The sequence below is a fragment of the Microtus oregoni genome, unplaced genomic scaffold, assembly GCF_018167655.1.
Source record: "Microtus oregoni isolate MIOR12 unplaced genomic scaffold, Mior012 000026F_ref0000081, whole genome shotgun sequence".
NCBI classification, from domain to species: domain Eukaryota; kingdom Metazoa; phylum Chordata; class Mammalia; order Rodentia; family Cricetidae; genus Microtus; species Microtus oregoni.
The window spans coordinates 1,422,075-1,435,062 of NW_024543085.1; the positions used below are offsets into that span (position 1 = coordinate 1,422,075).

At 40.0% G+C, this 12,988-nt stretch overlaps 1 protein-coding gene across 2 annotated transcripts in view; it reads left to right on the top strand.

Moving 5' to 3' along the window:
• Positions 1-6,425, top strand: part of Vps50 (VPS50 subunit of EARP/GARPII complex) — a 104,220-nt gene extending 97,795 nt beyond the window's left edge. For both annotated transcript variants that reach the window (XM_041675733.1, XM_041675734.1), the window contains 3 exons: positions 1,429-1,550; positions 3,215-3,404; positions 5,801-6,425. In XM_041675733.1, the coding sequence (XP_041531667.1) occupies positions 1,429-1,550; positions 3,215-3,404; positions 5,801-5,920 (432 nt within the window). In that variant the 3' untranslated portion in view covers positions 5,921-6,425. The remainder of the gene's footprint in view (positions 1-1,428; positions 1,551-3,214; positions 3,405-5,800) is intronic.
• Positions 6,426-12,988: the final 6,563 nt, after the last annotated feature.

Genomic DNA, 12,988 nt, shown 5'->3' on the forward strand with positions numbered 1-12,988 from the left:
AAAAGTTGATGTTCTTGTTCTCATGTAATCCTGAGTAAAATGCAGTGGTTTGTTTAACAAGTTATACTCATGAACACTAAACTTAGCAATAAATAGTAAGTTTGTGTATTAAGCCTATGACTTTCTAAAGTAAAATATTAATAACAGTTACCGAAGTCTGACTTGAAATCCAGAGTGGTTTACTATAGCAAATGCCTGAATGAATGCTAGTCAGTGCTGCTCCTCTGGGAGGTCTGGGAATTGAAACCGATGGGGGAGAGCAGTTACTTATTTAGCTTAGTGAATTGGAGACACATTTCTTTTAAAAACAATAATTAAAAGCAATGAACTTAAAAAAATAATCAAGAAAAGTTATTATTTAGGAAGTGGCCAAGAAGCAGTAGGTGGTGCAGCCATCCTCTGTGCAGCTCACCTGACCTGATCCAGGTGATTCCTCCTGAGTCTCATTAGGACTTGTGATTGCAGACTGGTCCCAACTTGCTAAACATTATGTCATTTCTCTCTTCAGAAAAGTTCCACCTTAATCCTTCCTAAGTTTATGTGAAATATATTGCCAGGGAAGAGCCAGTGGCCTTCCTTCTGTGTTGTGAGCATTTAGTTGACAGTAGTCCATAGGCCATCCACTGAAAGATGAACTACTTACTACTCATGTTTCCTAAATTAGTTTTTTATGTTTTCATTATTAATATAATCTTGTTGTGAAAGTTAAGACAATAAAATGCTTAGTTTTTTCTTTAATAAAAATGTTTAATGTTGGTTTCCTTTGTACTGAAGTTTTGTGACTAGGATGTAACTTTCAAATCATTTTGTATGTATGTAATAATGTATTTAATGTTAAATAATGATTATGGAAGAAAACAATTAGTTACTCTCAAGGGAGTGTAAATACTGACAAGCTATGAATAATTAATTTTGAGTTGAAAGTTTATTAAAATAAATTTAAAAATTGTGCCTTCTAAATTAAGTCAGTCAGGTTTTTTAGTCCACAGTAGACAATCAGAAAATTTTGACATGTAAAAATATTTAATCATGATTAAAATTGTTTAGTCAATTGAAGCTTATTTCTCTTTAGATAAATGTAATATGTTCTGTGCTATAGTGTAATCTATGTTTTTTCTTTAAATGTTTATTTACTTACGGTGTATGTGTGAGAGAGAGAAATCTGCATGGGCGTGAGATCAGAAGATGGTTGTGTTCATGACTGTCTTCTGCAACAAGGGCTTTTACCTATGGAGCCATTTTTGCCAGCCCTGATTATATTTTTAAAAACTTTTACACTAAATCCAATCTGCCTATGTCATTAATTCCCACCCCCGTTTTTGCTTCATTTAGTTAAAATCTATGTCTTTGGATCTTTTTTATTTATTTTTTTTTTGTGGGGAAATACTGTGGCATTAAAATTATAGCCATGACTTTTGTTCCCCTTAGGAGTTTGAGCAGTTTAACAGGAAGTTAAATGAAGTTTCTAAGAGAGTTCGGATACCCTTGCCTGTCTCAAATATACTTTGGGAACATTGTATACGGCTAGCTAACAGGACTATTGTGGAAGGGTAAGTTTCAAGAAAGCATTGTTTCTTAACTTGTAATGTACTGTATGAATGACATATGTTAGCAATAAATGGAAAGAATAGAGATAATGATCAGTAGGTTACCTGCTTGAGACCAACTTTGAGAGGGAACCACAGCTCACACTGTGCCTATCTCTTGTGGGTTATTTTGTTGATTTTGATATTGGACCAAGATAAGCAATTCAGAACCACTAGATTATCTGAAAATAAAACTGATAATGATTATCTAATAAGTTTTATGAGTATTCATAACATTTATTGAATATTATTTACTGAGCCAAAGATTTCACAGATTTTGTTGGCAAATCCTGAGTTATCTGTGTTTGTAATTATTACTGGAAAATCTTAGGTCAGGAAGTCCAGACTTAGAGGGAATGAGTAACTTGTCTAGGTTCACAGTGTTCAGATGCAAAGAGGGCTCCTGAACTCTGAACTCTTGGTGTTCTGATGGCAAAGTCGGTGTTCAGATTGCCTGCATCATTGCTCATTCCTCTCTTCGTCTTCCATAGACTCCTAGTTTGTACATGGTAATATAGAAGAAAATGTGCTCAATATGCAAACAGCTATTTCAGAGACTGTGTGCACAGTGAATTTTATACCGTCTTTCATCTGATTTCTCTTTCTGTGTGTCTCGTTATGAGAAGAATATCTTAGAAAGTGGGAAAGTCATGGAGATGACCTATTAAAAGCATAATACTTTATGAAAGATGGCTATGTCAACAGCCACAGCTTAGAAATATTAGAAATAAATTTATTTAAATAAAAAATGATAAATATGTGTTAAGCTTCCACATAAGGCACATTATTAAAAAAATAAAACCCACAGAAATCCATTGATTATTAAATAATATAAGCTATGATTTTTCTGGTCAATTTTTTTTTAAAGGAAATGGTTCATTTCCTAACATTGAATATATCACTGATTTAGGAGTAGTAAAATATTGTACTGTGGGGATATATATCTGTCATTATTAGGCATCTACCTTAATATCTAGTATTTCAGTAGTGAGGTGTATCAGAATATATCCATGAATCATTTTATTATGGAAAATATAAATAATGTTGATGGGAGAGCTGTTTCATTTGTTCCCTTTTCATTGAATTGCTACAATATTGAAGTGTTTTCTAACTTGAATATGACTTTGGAGTATTTGAACAGTTTTAACAATAACTTTTGGTAGCCAGAGTACCTGATTGAGTCTGTTTGTCTTTCAGACAGTTGTGTTAACTGAATGCAGAAAACTAGTTCATAGACCAAATGAGAACCTTTGAGCCACGTACTTTCTTTATTTTGCAAATGAGGAAAGTAAAGAATAGATAGGAATAATACTAAAGACTGAAGATGAGTAAAGAATAGATAGGAATAATACTAAAGACTGAAGATGAGTAAAGAATAGATAGGAATAATACTAAAGACTGAAGATGAGTAAAGAATAGATAGGAATAATACTAAAGACTGAAGATGAGTTAAGAATTGATAGGAATAATACTAAAGACTGGAGGTGAGTAAAGAATTGATAGGAATAATACTAAAGACTGGAGATGAATAAGGACTAGCAGGAGCACAGCCCATTCCTGGGACACAAGACTCTGCACCACTTTTCTCAGCATCTCATCACTTGTTATCTTATTGTTGTGTCTCTTAGATACGCCAATGTCAAGAAGTGCAGTAATGAGGGTCGTGCCTTGATGCAATTGGATTTTCAACAGTTTTTAATCAAACTTGAAAAACTAACTGATATTAGACCCATTCCTGATAAAGAGTTTGTGGAAACATATATCAAAGCATACTACCTAACTGAGAATGACATGGAGCGCTGGATCAAAGATCATAGGGTGAGAAGGGGGGGTCAGCGTGTGCTCTTTGCCATGTGCTTTTCTTGTCTGGTGTGTTGTGTGACTCAGAATCATGCGGTGAATGAGAAGAAGCACTGCTTAGGTGGCTCTCACCACATTCACACTGGCTATGCAGTGGCTTCCTGTTGATCCTAGAGTTAGAACGTAAGCAGTGGGTTTCCCATCCTCTATCTCAAGAAGAGACTGAACGTGATTTGTATCAAAATAAATTGAGTGTAGCAACACTGAAATGATTCATAAGCTGTAGAACCTAACTTTCGTACTCTTAAAGAGTGAAGTGGTAGCATCCTCGTCATGGTGGCCTGTGTGCATGATTTGAAAACATTAATACACATGGCTACACTCTTACAAAGCATTAGATTTTGCCTTTAATGTAGATTTGAATGCTAAAGTTCTACACCTTAAACACACACACACGAACATTCTCAGCAGAGTGCAGTCTGTCTGACCCTTGGATTATTTGTCCAGATAGACAGTGTTCGAAGGGGTCTTGAGGAGAGCGAAAAGTTATCTGCAACCAAGCAGGAGTATCCTAATTTCAGGACCAACCTTGGTTTTACAGTGAGTTTAGGACCAGCTTTGTCTACATAAGGTTCTGTCACCAACAGAACAAAATAAAAGCAACCAAACTAAACTTATAAGAAGAAGAAAGAAAAAAGAGAGAGAGGAAAAGAAAAGAAAACCACCAAATCTTAATACTTGCAGTAACTCCAGTGTTCACTTGGGCTTTAACAATGGGTAACAGCTGAGTGACGTTTTATCCATTTGGGTAAGGAAATGAGTTATCACTTGTATTTAACTTATTTGATTTATCCTTTTGAGTTTTAATATTGTACAAAGATGAAATGAACCTTAGTATGGTTTTTATAAATCTATAATTTATAAACATATATAAGTCTAATGTTGGTTGGAAAAAGTTGAGATGTACATGCTGGTTTTAAGGACTTTTTGATAAATTAGCCAGAATTGAGAAAAACTTCAGGACTTGTCTTCCCACTGATATTTGAGCACCAGAACATTCACCCTTTATCTGTAGGCTGCTGTGAGTTCACTTACTCAGCCGTTCGCTGCCAGTGCTCAGTGTTGGTGCTGAGGGAGGGTTGTGAGGAGGCACAGAGTGCCCAAGGAAAGATGGAGAGCACCACTCTTAGCTGTCTATTAGTTGATGCAGAAATGATGTCCCCTTTAAGGTTTTTATTCTTTTAATATAGTAAGTCAGCTTTGTAGCTTAGTGCTGTAGAAGTTTAACTGACAGTATTTGCAGTTCAGTGACATTTTTCAGCACAGCAGGGAATGTCCTACAGGTTCTGAACCGAACAGTAGGGAGCTTCTGAAACTGCTCTTTACCAGAGCAAGTCCAGTGCTCGGTGATGTTGGATACTGACTGCTGAGCAGACAGAAGATGCTTTGTCAGGTGGTGCCAGGCACTTAAATGAAGCCATCTCCTGGGGTTAGACTGATCTCTGCCTTTTAACATGCTGCTCTCTTTAACAGCGCCTTCAGTACCAGGAGGCTTTCTGTTCTCTTAGAAGGTGAAAGTGCACAATTGTCCCTCCCTGTCTTAACTCCTGTTCCAGAAGAAGAACAGTATGCCAGCATTTCTGAGGAACCATCTACCCATCCTACCAATGAACTGTTGCACACCTAAACTAGATAGATATGGACTGTGAAAGATATTTAGTCTTCATTTTACTAATTGTCTGATAGTTGTAATATGACTCGGCAGTTAAAGCACTTTTATTGCTTCTGCAGATTGACTTCCAGCATCTACATGGTGCTCACAAACCTCGGTAACTCAGGTGTGGGAATTCAGCACCCTCTTCTGATCTCTGCAGACACCAAACTCATTGTACATATACATATAGAAAGGCAAAATATACATATAGAAAGACAAAATACTCATATACATAAAGATAAATCCTTTACGTCTTCTAAGGTGTCTTTCTGATTCATTGCCTTGTTTTTATGTCATAAATGAATCATTGTTATGTTGTAGATTTTTAACTGAAGAGTAAAATGTAGAGTACATTTTAAAACTTGAAATGGCAATATGTTTTGATAACTTACAGACTACCACAGAAACAGGTATGAAGTCTGTGTGGGCTTTAAAGCGGTAAACAGCACACTTCATCACTTGGTAGTATTTGAACAGATTCTACTGCTGCCTGCCTCCAGTTTATTCTGCCCCAGCTCCCCACCTGTAGAGCACAGTAGACAGTTTGCCTTTTATGCTCCAGCTGTAATGCCTACTGTTCACCTGGCTTACAGTTCTCAGAACCATCCACTGGCATCAGATATCTGCCTGCTCACCTGCTGTATTGATCAGAAGAATCTGTACATTGAGTGCTAAACTTGGATTTTCTTTCTTTGGGCAGGAATATTCAGCGAAGCAGCTGACCAACCTGGTGAATGTTTGCCTGGGATCTCATATCAATAAAAAAGCAAGACAAAAGCTCCTAGCAGCTATAGATGATATAGACAGGCCTAAAAGATAACAAGCGCAGCTCTGTCCTCAGACGCATCGATCTCCTCTCCGCCTGTAGACATGAAAGGAGTTCTTCGTGCACTCCTGACAATTCTCTGCCAAGAAAACTTGGAGAATGTCCTTTTGAACTGGAAAATAGAAAATACTCAAGTGTATATGGTGTGCTTAAGTGACTTTGTATGCTCCAGTCTCTTCAAATTTTGCTCTTATTTGTTGTAACCTTTTCCTGAAAGTATCTTCCTGTCATAATTATTATGTGGCTACAATTATCCACTTTACCGAATAGTGTATGATAAGTACATATGAGAAGGAGCAGTGACTAATGTTCTTTAGAGGGCGAATGGGCAGTACTTCCTAATTATGAGCATTGCATGAGAATTTAAAAAGAACGTGTGAGTAACCAGTTGAAAATCACTGAAGTTCTCTATTTTTAACTGTCAGAGCTTCTGCCAGAGTTAATGTGGTTATAACAGTGATTATAAATGATGAAATTTAATAAATGTCACCCTCAATGATGGACCGTGTGAGCTGTACTCTGATGTGTCCACCGGCAGGAAGATTTCAGGAAGCAACACTGTGATGTTTTTAGTGTGCTTTTATTTTAGTTCCCTAGAATCCCGGAACACCTGGTGGGAGGGAGGGCATTTCATTGCATATGCTTTTCCGGGGCATGGGGAGCAGGTTAAACAAGTGTTACAAATTTCCATATCTTTATGTGAAATATTATACAAGCTTTGCTGTCTCTGAATTCAACTTTTAGGACAGCTAAAACCGGGTTGAATGGCTGAAGGTAGAACTGGTGTTAGTCATGTGTATGCCTTCCTTAAGTATTTGTTTGATAACCAGGTGTGAAATCTTTCAGTGTGGCGCTTTAGAACCCAACTAAGTACTGTATGTTGCTGCTCTGACCTGTCGGAGTTGAGCACCTCCTGATAATAGAGTCACTATCAAATGTGTGTTCTTTCTGACCTGGAATAGCAGTTATCTCAGCTGGGTGGTGTTGGGGCAGGGGTGACTGTGCAGGATCTGTGACATTAGTGGCCCCCAGGACCCTGAGGAACTTCATTAGAAATTGGCCTTGTGTCTAGTGAGTCTGAGGGGATGACGTGAAGAACAGTGGTTGCCAACAGTGGTTGCCATGTGGTTGGGCGTGGAACTGATAAGAAAGTGGCCACTCATTTTCCTCAGCCAAGAGGCAGAGCAGTGTAATGTGAAACCCTTTCCACACTTGCTGTGTTTTGGGGGGTCACTGCTGAGTTTTATTTGTATTCAGCCTTTCGTTCTACGGTTCATCTACCATCAATTTTAAACTTTCTTCGTATAACAAGGCGAGTGTGGGACTTTATGCTCGCCTTGTGATAGGGAGTTGTGTACTTATAAAGTAAATTCCCCCTAGCCTTCGTTTATTTGTAGCCTCTTAAAAACAAGCCTGAGATAACCTTGGTCCTTATGTTTAAATGGTATATTCAGTTAAATACATAAAGAACTGATCGGTCCTATTTCTTTCTTAATTGACTAGGAGCTGCTAATTTTTTTAAGCAGGGATTTTATTTTTGATTTCTATTCATTTCTACTTTAGTTACCTCTGTGTAAAATGAATCACAATTACTTGCCTGTTAGAGCCTGGTTCTTTCTAGGCACTAGGACTGATAGAAAAGAGATGGTTCTTTAGATGAGAGACTCAGCTGCGTGCTCTGCAGACCTGTACGTCCACCTTTGCTCCCCTCTTTCCATCTGCAGAATAAAAACAGAACATTTTCTTAGTGCTTTTGGTAAAGGTTTTGTTTTGTTTTTGCATTGAAAGTTACCATAAGTTCAACATCAAAACAGTAACAGGAGGCTCGAATCACAAAATTACCTGTAACAGGAGAGCTACCAGACATTTCTGGAATACATTATACAGTGACATCAAATGACAACACTATACTATTTTGTGAACTATGGTAAAAAGAACTGAATAGCTGGGAAAGTAAATGGAATTAATTTGCTCTTTAAAAAAGTGACTGTAGGAATCCCTACCCTTGAGACTATAAGTTTTTCTTAATTCAAGCATTTTATGTGAAAGTGTCTTGCAGAATTCAGAATCGTATGTTCATATGGGAGCTTGATATTCTCTGAGAAATTATAACTACTTACCCAAATTTATTGCATTGCATTTTAAAATGCTAGGAAGATGTGCACCAGCTCAAGGGAACTAATTTGTTTCCATTTATCTAGAAAGACCCTTAGAGCACTCAACGCCCACCTTAATTATCTCAGTAATCTGCTTTCAAGTCAAATTTCTGTTGGAGAAAAACCATGTGGTGACTTATCAAATCTTTAGAAAGAACCTCCTCTTAATTTTTTTATTTAACTAAATGCTAAAGTGAAACTTTAAATTGCTTTCTTTCGCTTGTCTATCGAAAAGTACTGTAAAGAGACTTGCAATTCAATTCCTTTGAAAATTATTTTCTGTAATAGAAAAAAATTTGAACCTGAAGATGAATTCCATTTGTACCAAAAGCAAACAGAAGTGGTACAGGGAAAAGGAGACATAAACATGTATCATATTACTTTGAAAATTAACTTTGATATAGACTTTATAGTTGATAAAATGGCATTTAGCTCTTGTCAGTGATTAACGGTTAGTGAATTATTATTGCTCTGGTGTAATAATTGTAAATGTTCAGACTAGCTCATCTTCTTATAGGTTTTTTTTTCTTGTGGAAACTATTTCTTCATTTTTAATGGCCCACAGATTTTGAAGGCTATCAAAAAGCTTGTTTGTTTTTGTACTACATCTTTTATTATACAGCCCAGGAAAGCCTCAAACTGAGGCCCCTATTGCCTGCGCCTCCCCAGTACTGGCGTTATAGGTTAGCGGTTTCGTTTGGCAAAACTCAATTCTAGAGCCTTCCCAAGTGTGTGTGTGTGTGTGTGTGTGTGTGTGTGTGTGTGTATGCATATATGTACTTCATATGTATCAGAAAACAGGTTTTTGACTCCCTACTGCCTACTTCACCTTACTTTTGTATAGTGATATTTTATTTATGTTTTAATTAATAAAGCTTGCCTGAAGTTCAGAGATTAAAACTAAGCTACCAGGGCCCAGGCAGTGGTAGCACACACCTTTAATCCCAGGATTTAGGAGACAGGGGCTGGTAGATCTCTGTGAGTTCAAGGCCACCCTGGGCTACACACTATCAATGCAGAAACAGATCCAGGTGGTGGTGGCTCTCTCCTTTAATCCGAGTCCTATGGAGTCACACACCTTTAATCCCAGCACTAAAGGGTACTATAAAATGGGAGGAGACAGAGGCTTGGAACTCAGTCTGTAGTCACCCAGCCTTGGTAGAGGTTAAGAGTTTTCTAGTGGCTTGGCTGTTTTGCTTTTCTGATCTTCATCTTGAACCCTAATATCTGTCTCTGGGTTTTTATTGTTCATGCTACAGTTGAGAGACCCATCTGCCTCTGTCTTCCAGATTTTGGGATTAAAGGTGTGTGCCACCACTGCCTGGGCCCTGGTAGCTTAATTGTACCCTCTGATCTTCAGGCAAACTTGATTAAAAACATAAATAAAATACTACTACGCCTGATGTCTTGTGTTACTAATAGAGACATTGACCAAAATGTGCCATTTCTATGAAACTTCTCTGCACAAGGACAGGTGTGATGGAGTAAAGTTGGTAGGGAGATTAGTGGATACGGTGGCAATCCAGTTTTAATGAGGGTGGGAAGCCTTGTGGAAGTAGGCGAGGCTGCCCTGGGAAGTTGGGTAGATTGCGGTAGGCTGAGATAACATGATCGGGATGCTTTGTAGGGAACAGCCAGGGGCCCCGTGGCTGGCACAGTAAGAGAATGAGCAGGAGGGATGTGACAGGAAGGGTCCCATGTGAGACTTCGTGGAGAGCTGAAAGAGACAGGCTGCGGTTTGACTGACATGAGAAACAGTTGACCAGAGAGGCAGTGACTTCATTTTTTAACAAATCATTGTTTTCTAGGTCACAGAAGTAAGGAGTCTAAGGTTGATTCTGGCCACAGTGGTAGTGGTGGGGATGGTGAGATGCTCTCAGACTTTAGAGATATTTGGAAGTCAGAGACAGAATCTGTAGATGCCTGAGGGGAAGAGGTAAACTTGTTTTAAGATTCGCTCAAGAAAATCGCAGTCTTTGAGGACTGGGTTTGTGAAGATCAAATGGGCTTGGAAGCTTGAGGTACCTTAAGGTAGAGGTGTGGAGGTGGCAGTTGACGGGCGATGGAAGAGCTGCCATTACAAACACGAGCTAGAGTGTGGCACAGAGCTGAGCGTGCTATGTGAATTGGGACAGTCTACCACTGCCAGGAATGCTAGCGATGCTAGACAAGGTGATGCTCATGAGTTAACCGTTTCCTGCCAGTAACAGATCAGGAGAAGTTCCACATCATGTAGGGATGGTTAAGCAGAAGTCCTTTGGGGGAAATGGTGGGAGGAAGGAGAGAACAGGAGAGTGGAGATAGGAAATTGGGAGAAAGGAGAGCAGGAGGGAGACTTTTGGGTTTTTTGTTTTGTTTGTTTGTTGAGCAAATATGACTATGAGAGCAATTTCACCACCTATGGCCCACCTGGGTTCTCAGGCCTTGGAGCTTTCACTAGGAAGAAGTCATTATGTTTCTGGGTAGATGGGTTTCCAAGCAACCAGGTGAAGTCCAGGGCCAGCAATTCTAGAACATCGCTGTTGGGTACCATCTGGATTGAATTGCTCTTGCATCTGGACAGCTCCTGCCTTCACTGCCTATATCTGGTAGGATAAACAGGTAAAAATCCCCATTGCATTGGGGCCATATATCGAAGTGTGTGAGCTTTGAGTCAGGAACGCTCCTATTCAGGTGGAGACTGGGCACAAATTGAACTTAGGTGAAAAGATTGCCCCCCCCCCCCAAAAAAAAAGTCTTGAGGATCAGAAAGACCACTGTCCTGGCCCAAGAAAGGTACTGCGGTGGATGGAGGCTGTATTCTGCAGTCAAGGAGAAAGCAAGAGTCCAGAAAGGGCAGAAGTAGACCAGTACTGAGTGACAGGAATGCATTTGGAGAAGTTGACGGTGTGAGCCAGTCCACATCTAAGTAGACCAGTACTGAATGGCAGGAATGCATTTGGAGAAGTTGACGGTGTGAGCCAGTCCACATCTAAGTAGACCAGTACTGAGTGGCAGGAATGCATTTGGAGAAGTTGACGGTGTGAGCCAGTCCACATCTAAGTAGACCAGTACTGAGTGGCAGGAATGCATTTGGAGAAGTTGACGGTGTGAGCCAGTCCACATCTAAGTAGACCAGTACTGAGTGGCAGGAATGCATTTGGAGAAGTTGACGGTGTGAGCCAGTCCACATCTAAGTAGACCAGTACTGAGTGGCAGGAATGCATTTGGAGAAGTTGACGGTGTGAGCCAGTCCACATCTAAGTAGACCAGTACTGAGTGGCAGGAATGCATTTGGAGAAGTTGACGGTGTGAGCCAGTCCACATCTAAGTAGACCAGTACTGAGTGGCAGGAATGCATTTGGAGAAGTTGACGGTGTGAGCCAGTCCACATCTAAGTAGACCAGTACTGAGTGGCAGGAATGCATTTGGAGAAGTTGACGGTGTGAGCCAGTCCACATCTAAGTAGACCAGTACTGAGTGGCAGGAATGCATTTGGAGAAGTTGACGGTGTGAGCCAGTCCACATCTAAGTAGACCAGTACTGAGTGGCAGGAATGCATTTGGAGAAGTTGACGGTGTGAGCCAGTCCACATCTAAAGCACGGAATTGCCACTTAAAACTGCTTCCACAGAAGGAGCCCTCTCTGCTGTCCTGCCAGCTGGGGTACTGGTGTCAGCAGCGCCTAGGAGAGAGGGTGGCCTACTTCCATGCGTGTGTTTCAAGGTACAGCCGAAGCAACACCCAGCACAGAGTCTTCACTCAGAACTCCAGGGTGGATAAAATGCATTCACCCAGGCCCTTGGACAGGAGTTTCTGCCTCCCTGGTTTGAGTAGCTGATCTGTTCCTTTGAGGGTAGGGTGGTCAGCTATATACTTATCTTTCGGAGCACCTATCCTGAATCTAACAGTGGTTGGACTCTGTTTATTGACTTTTCAACATTGTGAAGAAAAGATTAATCCTCTCTCTCGTGTGTGTGTGTAACTTGAGACAAATATTGGCAACTTTAAAAGAAGCAATAACTAACTTCGATTTCAAACTTTTAAAATCACCCATGGGCTGCACAACGCAAAGCTTGACTTGTTTTATAGACTGTCCTAGACCAGCGAGCGGTCCTTCAAAGCAGTGGCCCAGCAGTTTGCATTGCCTGTGTACTTGTGATCTGAGCCCAGCAGGGAAGAAGCTCAGCACTGCTTCATCAAGCCCTAAGGCACACTAAAGGGCGGAGTTAACACCATAACCCCTCCCCCCTGTCCTCACCCTGGCTTCCTGGATGGACTTAGGGTTGTTCACCTGGAACTTCCATCCAATGACAAGTGCAGTCCAGCTATTTTATCAGACTGCTGCTATGCTTTTCTTTCTGTTTTTAGACAATAGTTATTGCTTTGAAGCAATTCAGTCTTTGATTCGCTGATTAACTGAATCAGACAGAGATAGAAACCATGAGGTGGTGGAGGTTTGTGAATCAGCTGGTTGCAAACTTTCCTGATAGTCCTGAAATCTAGGAAGGTTTCAAACATCTGTCAGGATTGGTTCGTCTACAACTGTCCTTACAAATCCCGCAACTTTCGAGGAGGCACTTGTTTCTATTACAAAGCCGCATTTGGGCTCTGCAGGAGGCATTCATGCTCCATTGAAGTACTTTTAATTCCCAAAGTAAAAAAGTTGGGTTGCTAAACTAAGGTTTAGCAAGAGTTCCATAAAGCTCTCTATGCACACATGTGCGTACACACACACACACACACACACACACACACACACACACAGAGAGAGAGAGAGAGAGAGAGAGAGAGAGACAGAAAGAGAGAGAGAGAGAGAGAGAGATTGATTGATTGATTGATTGGGTATTTTTCCTGATAGAGTACATCATGATGATCATCTTCATCCATTCACCAGCCAAAAGTCCAAGGATTTAAAGGATTATGGG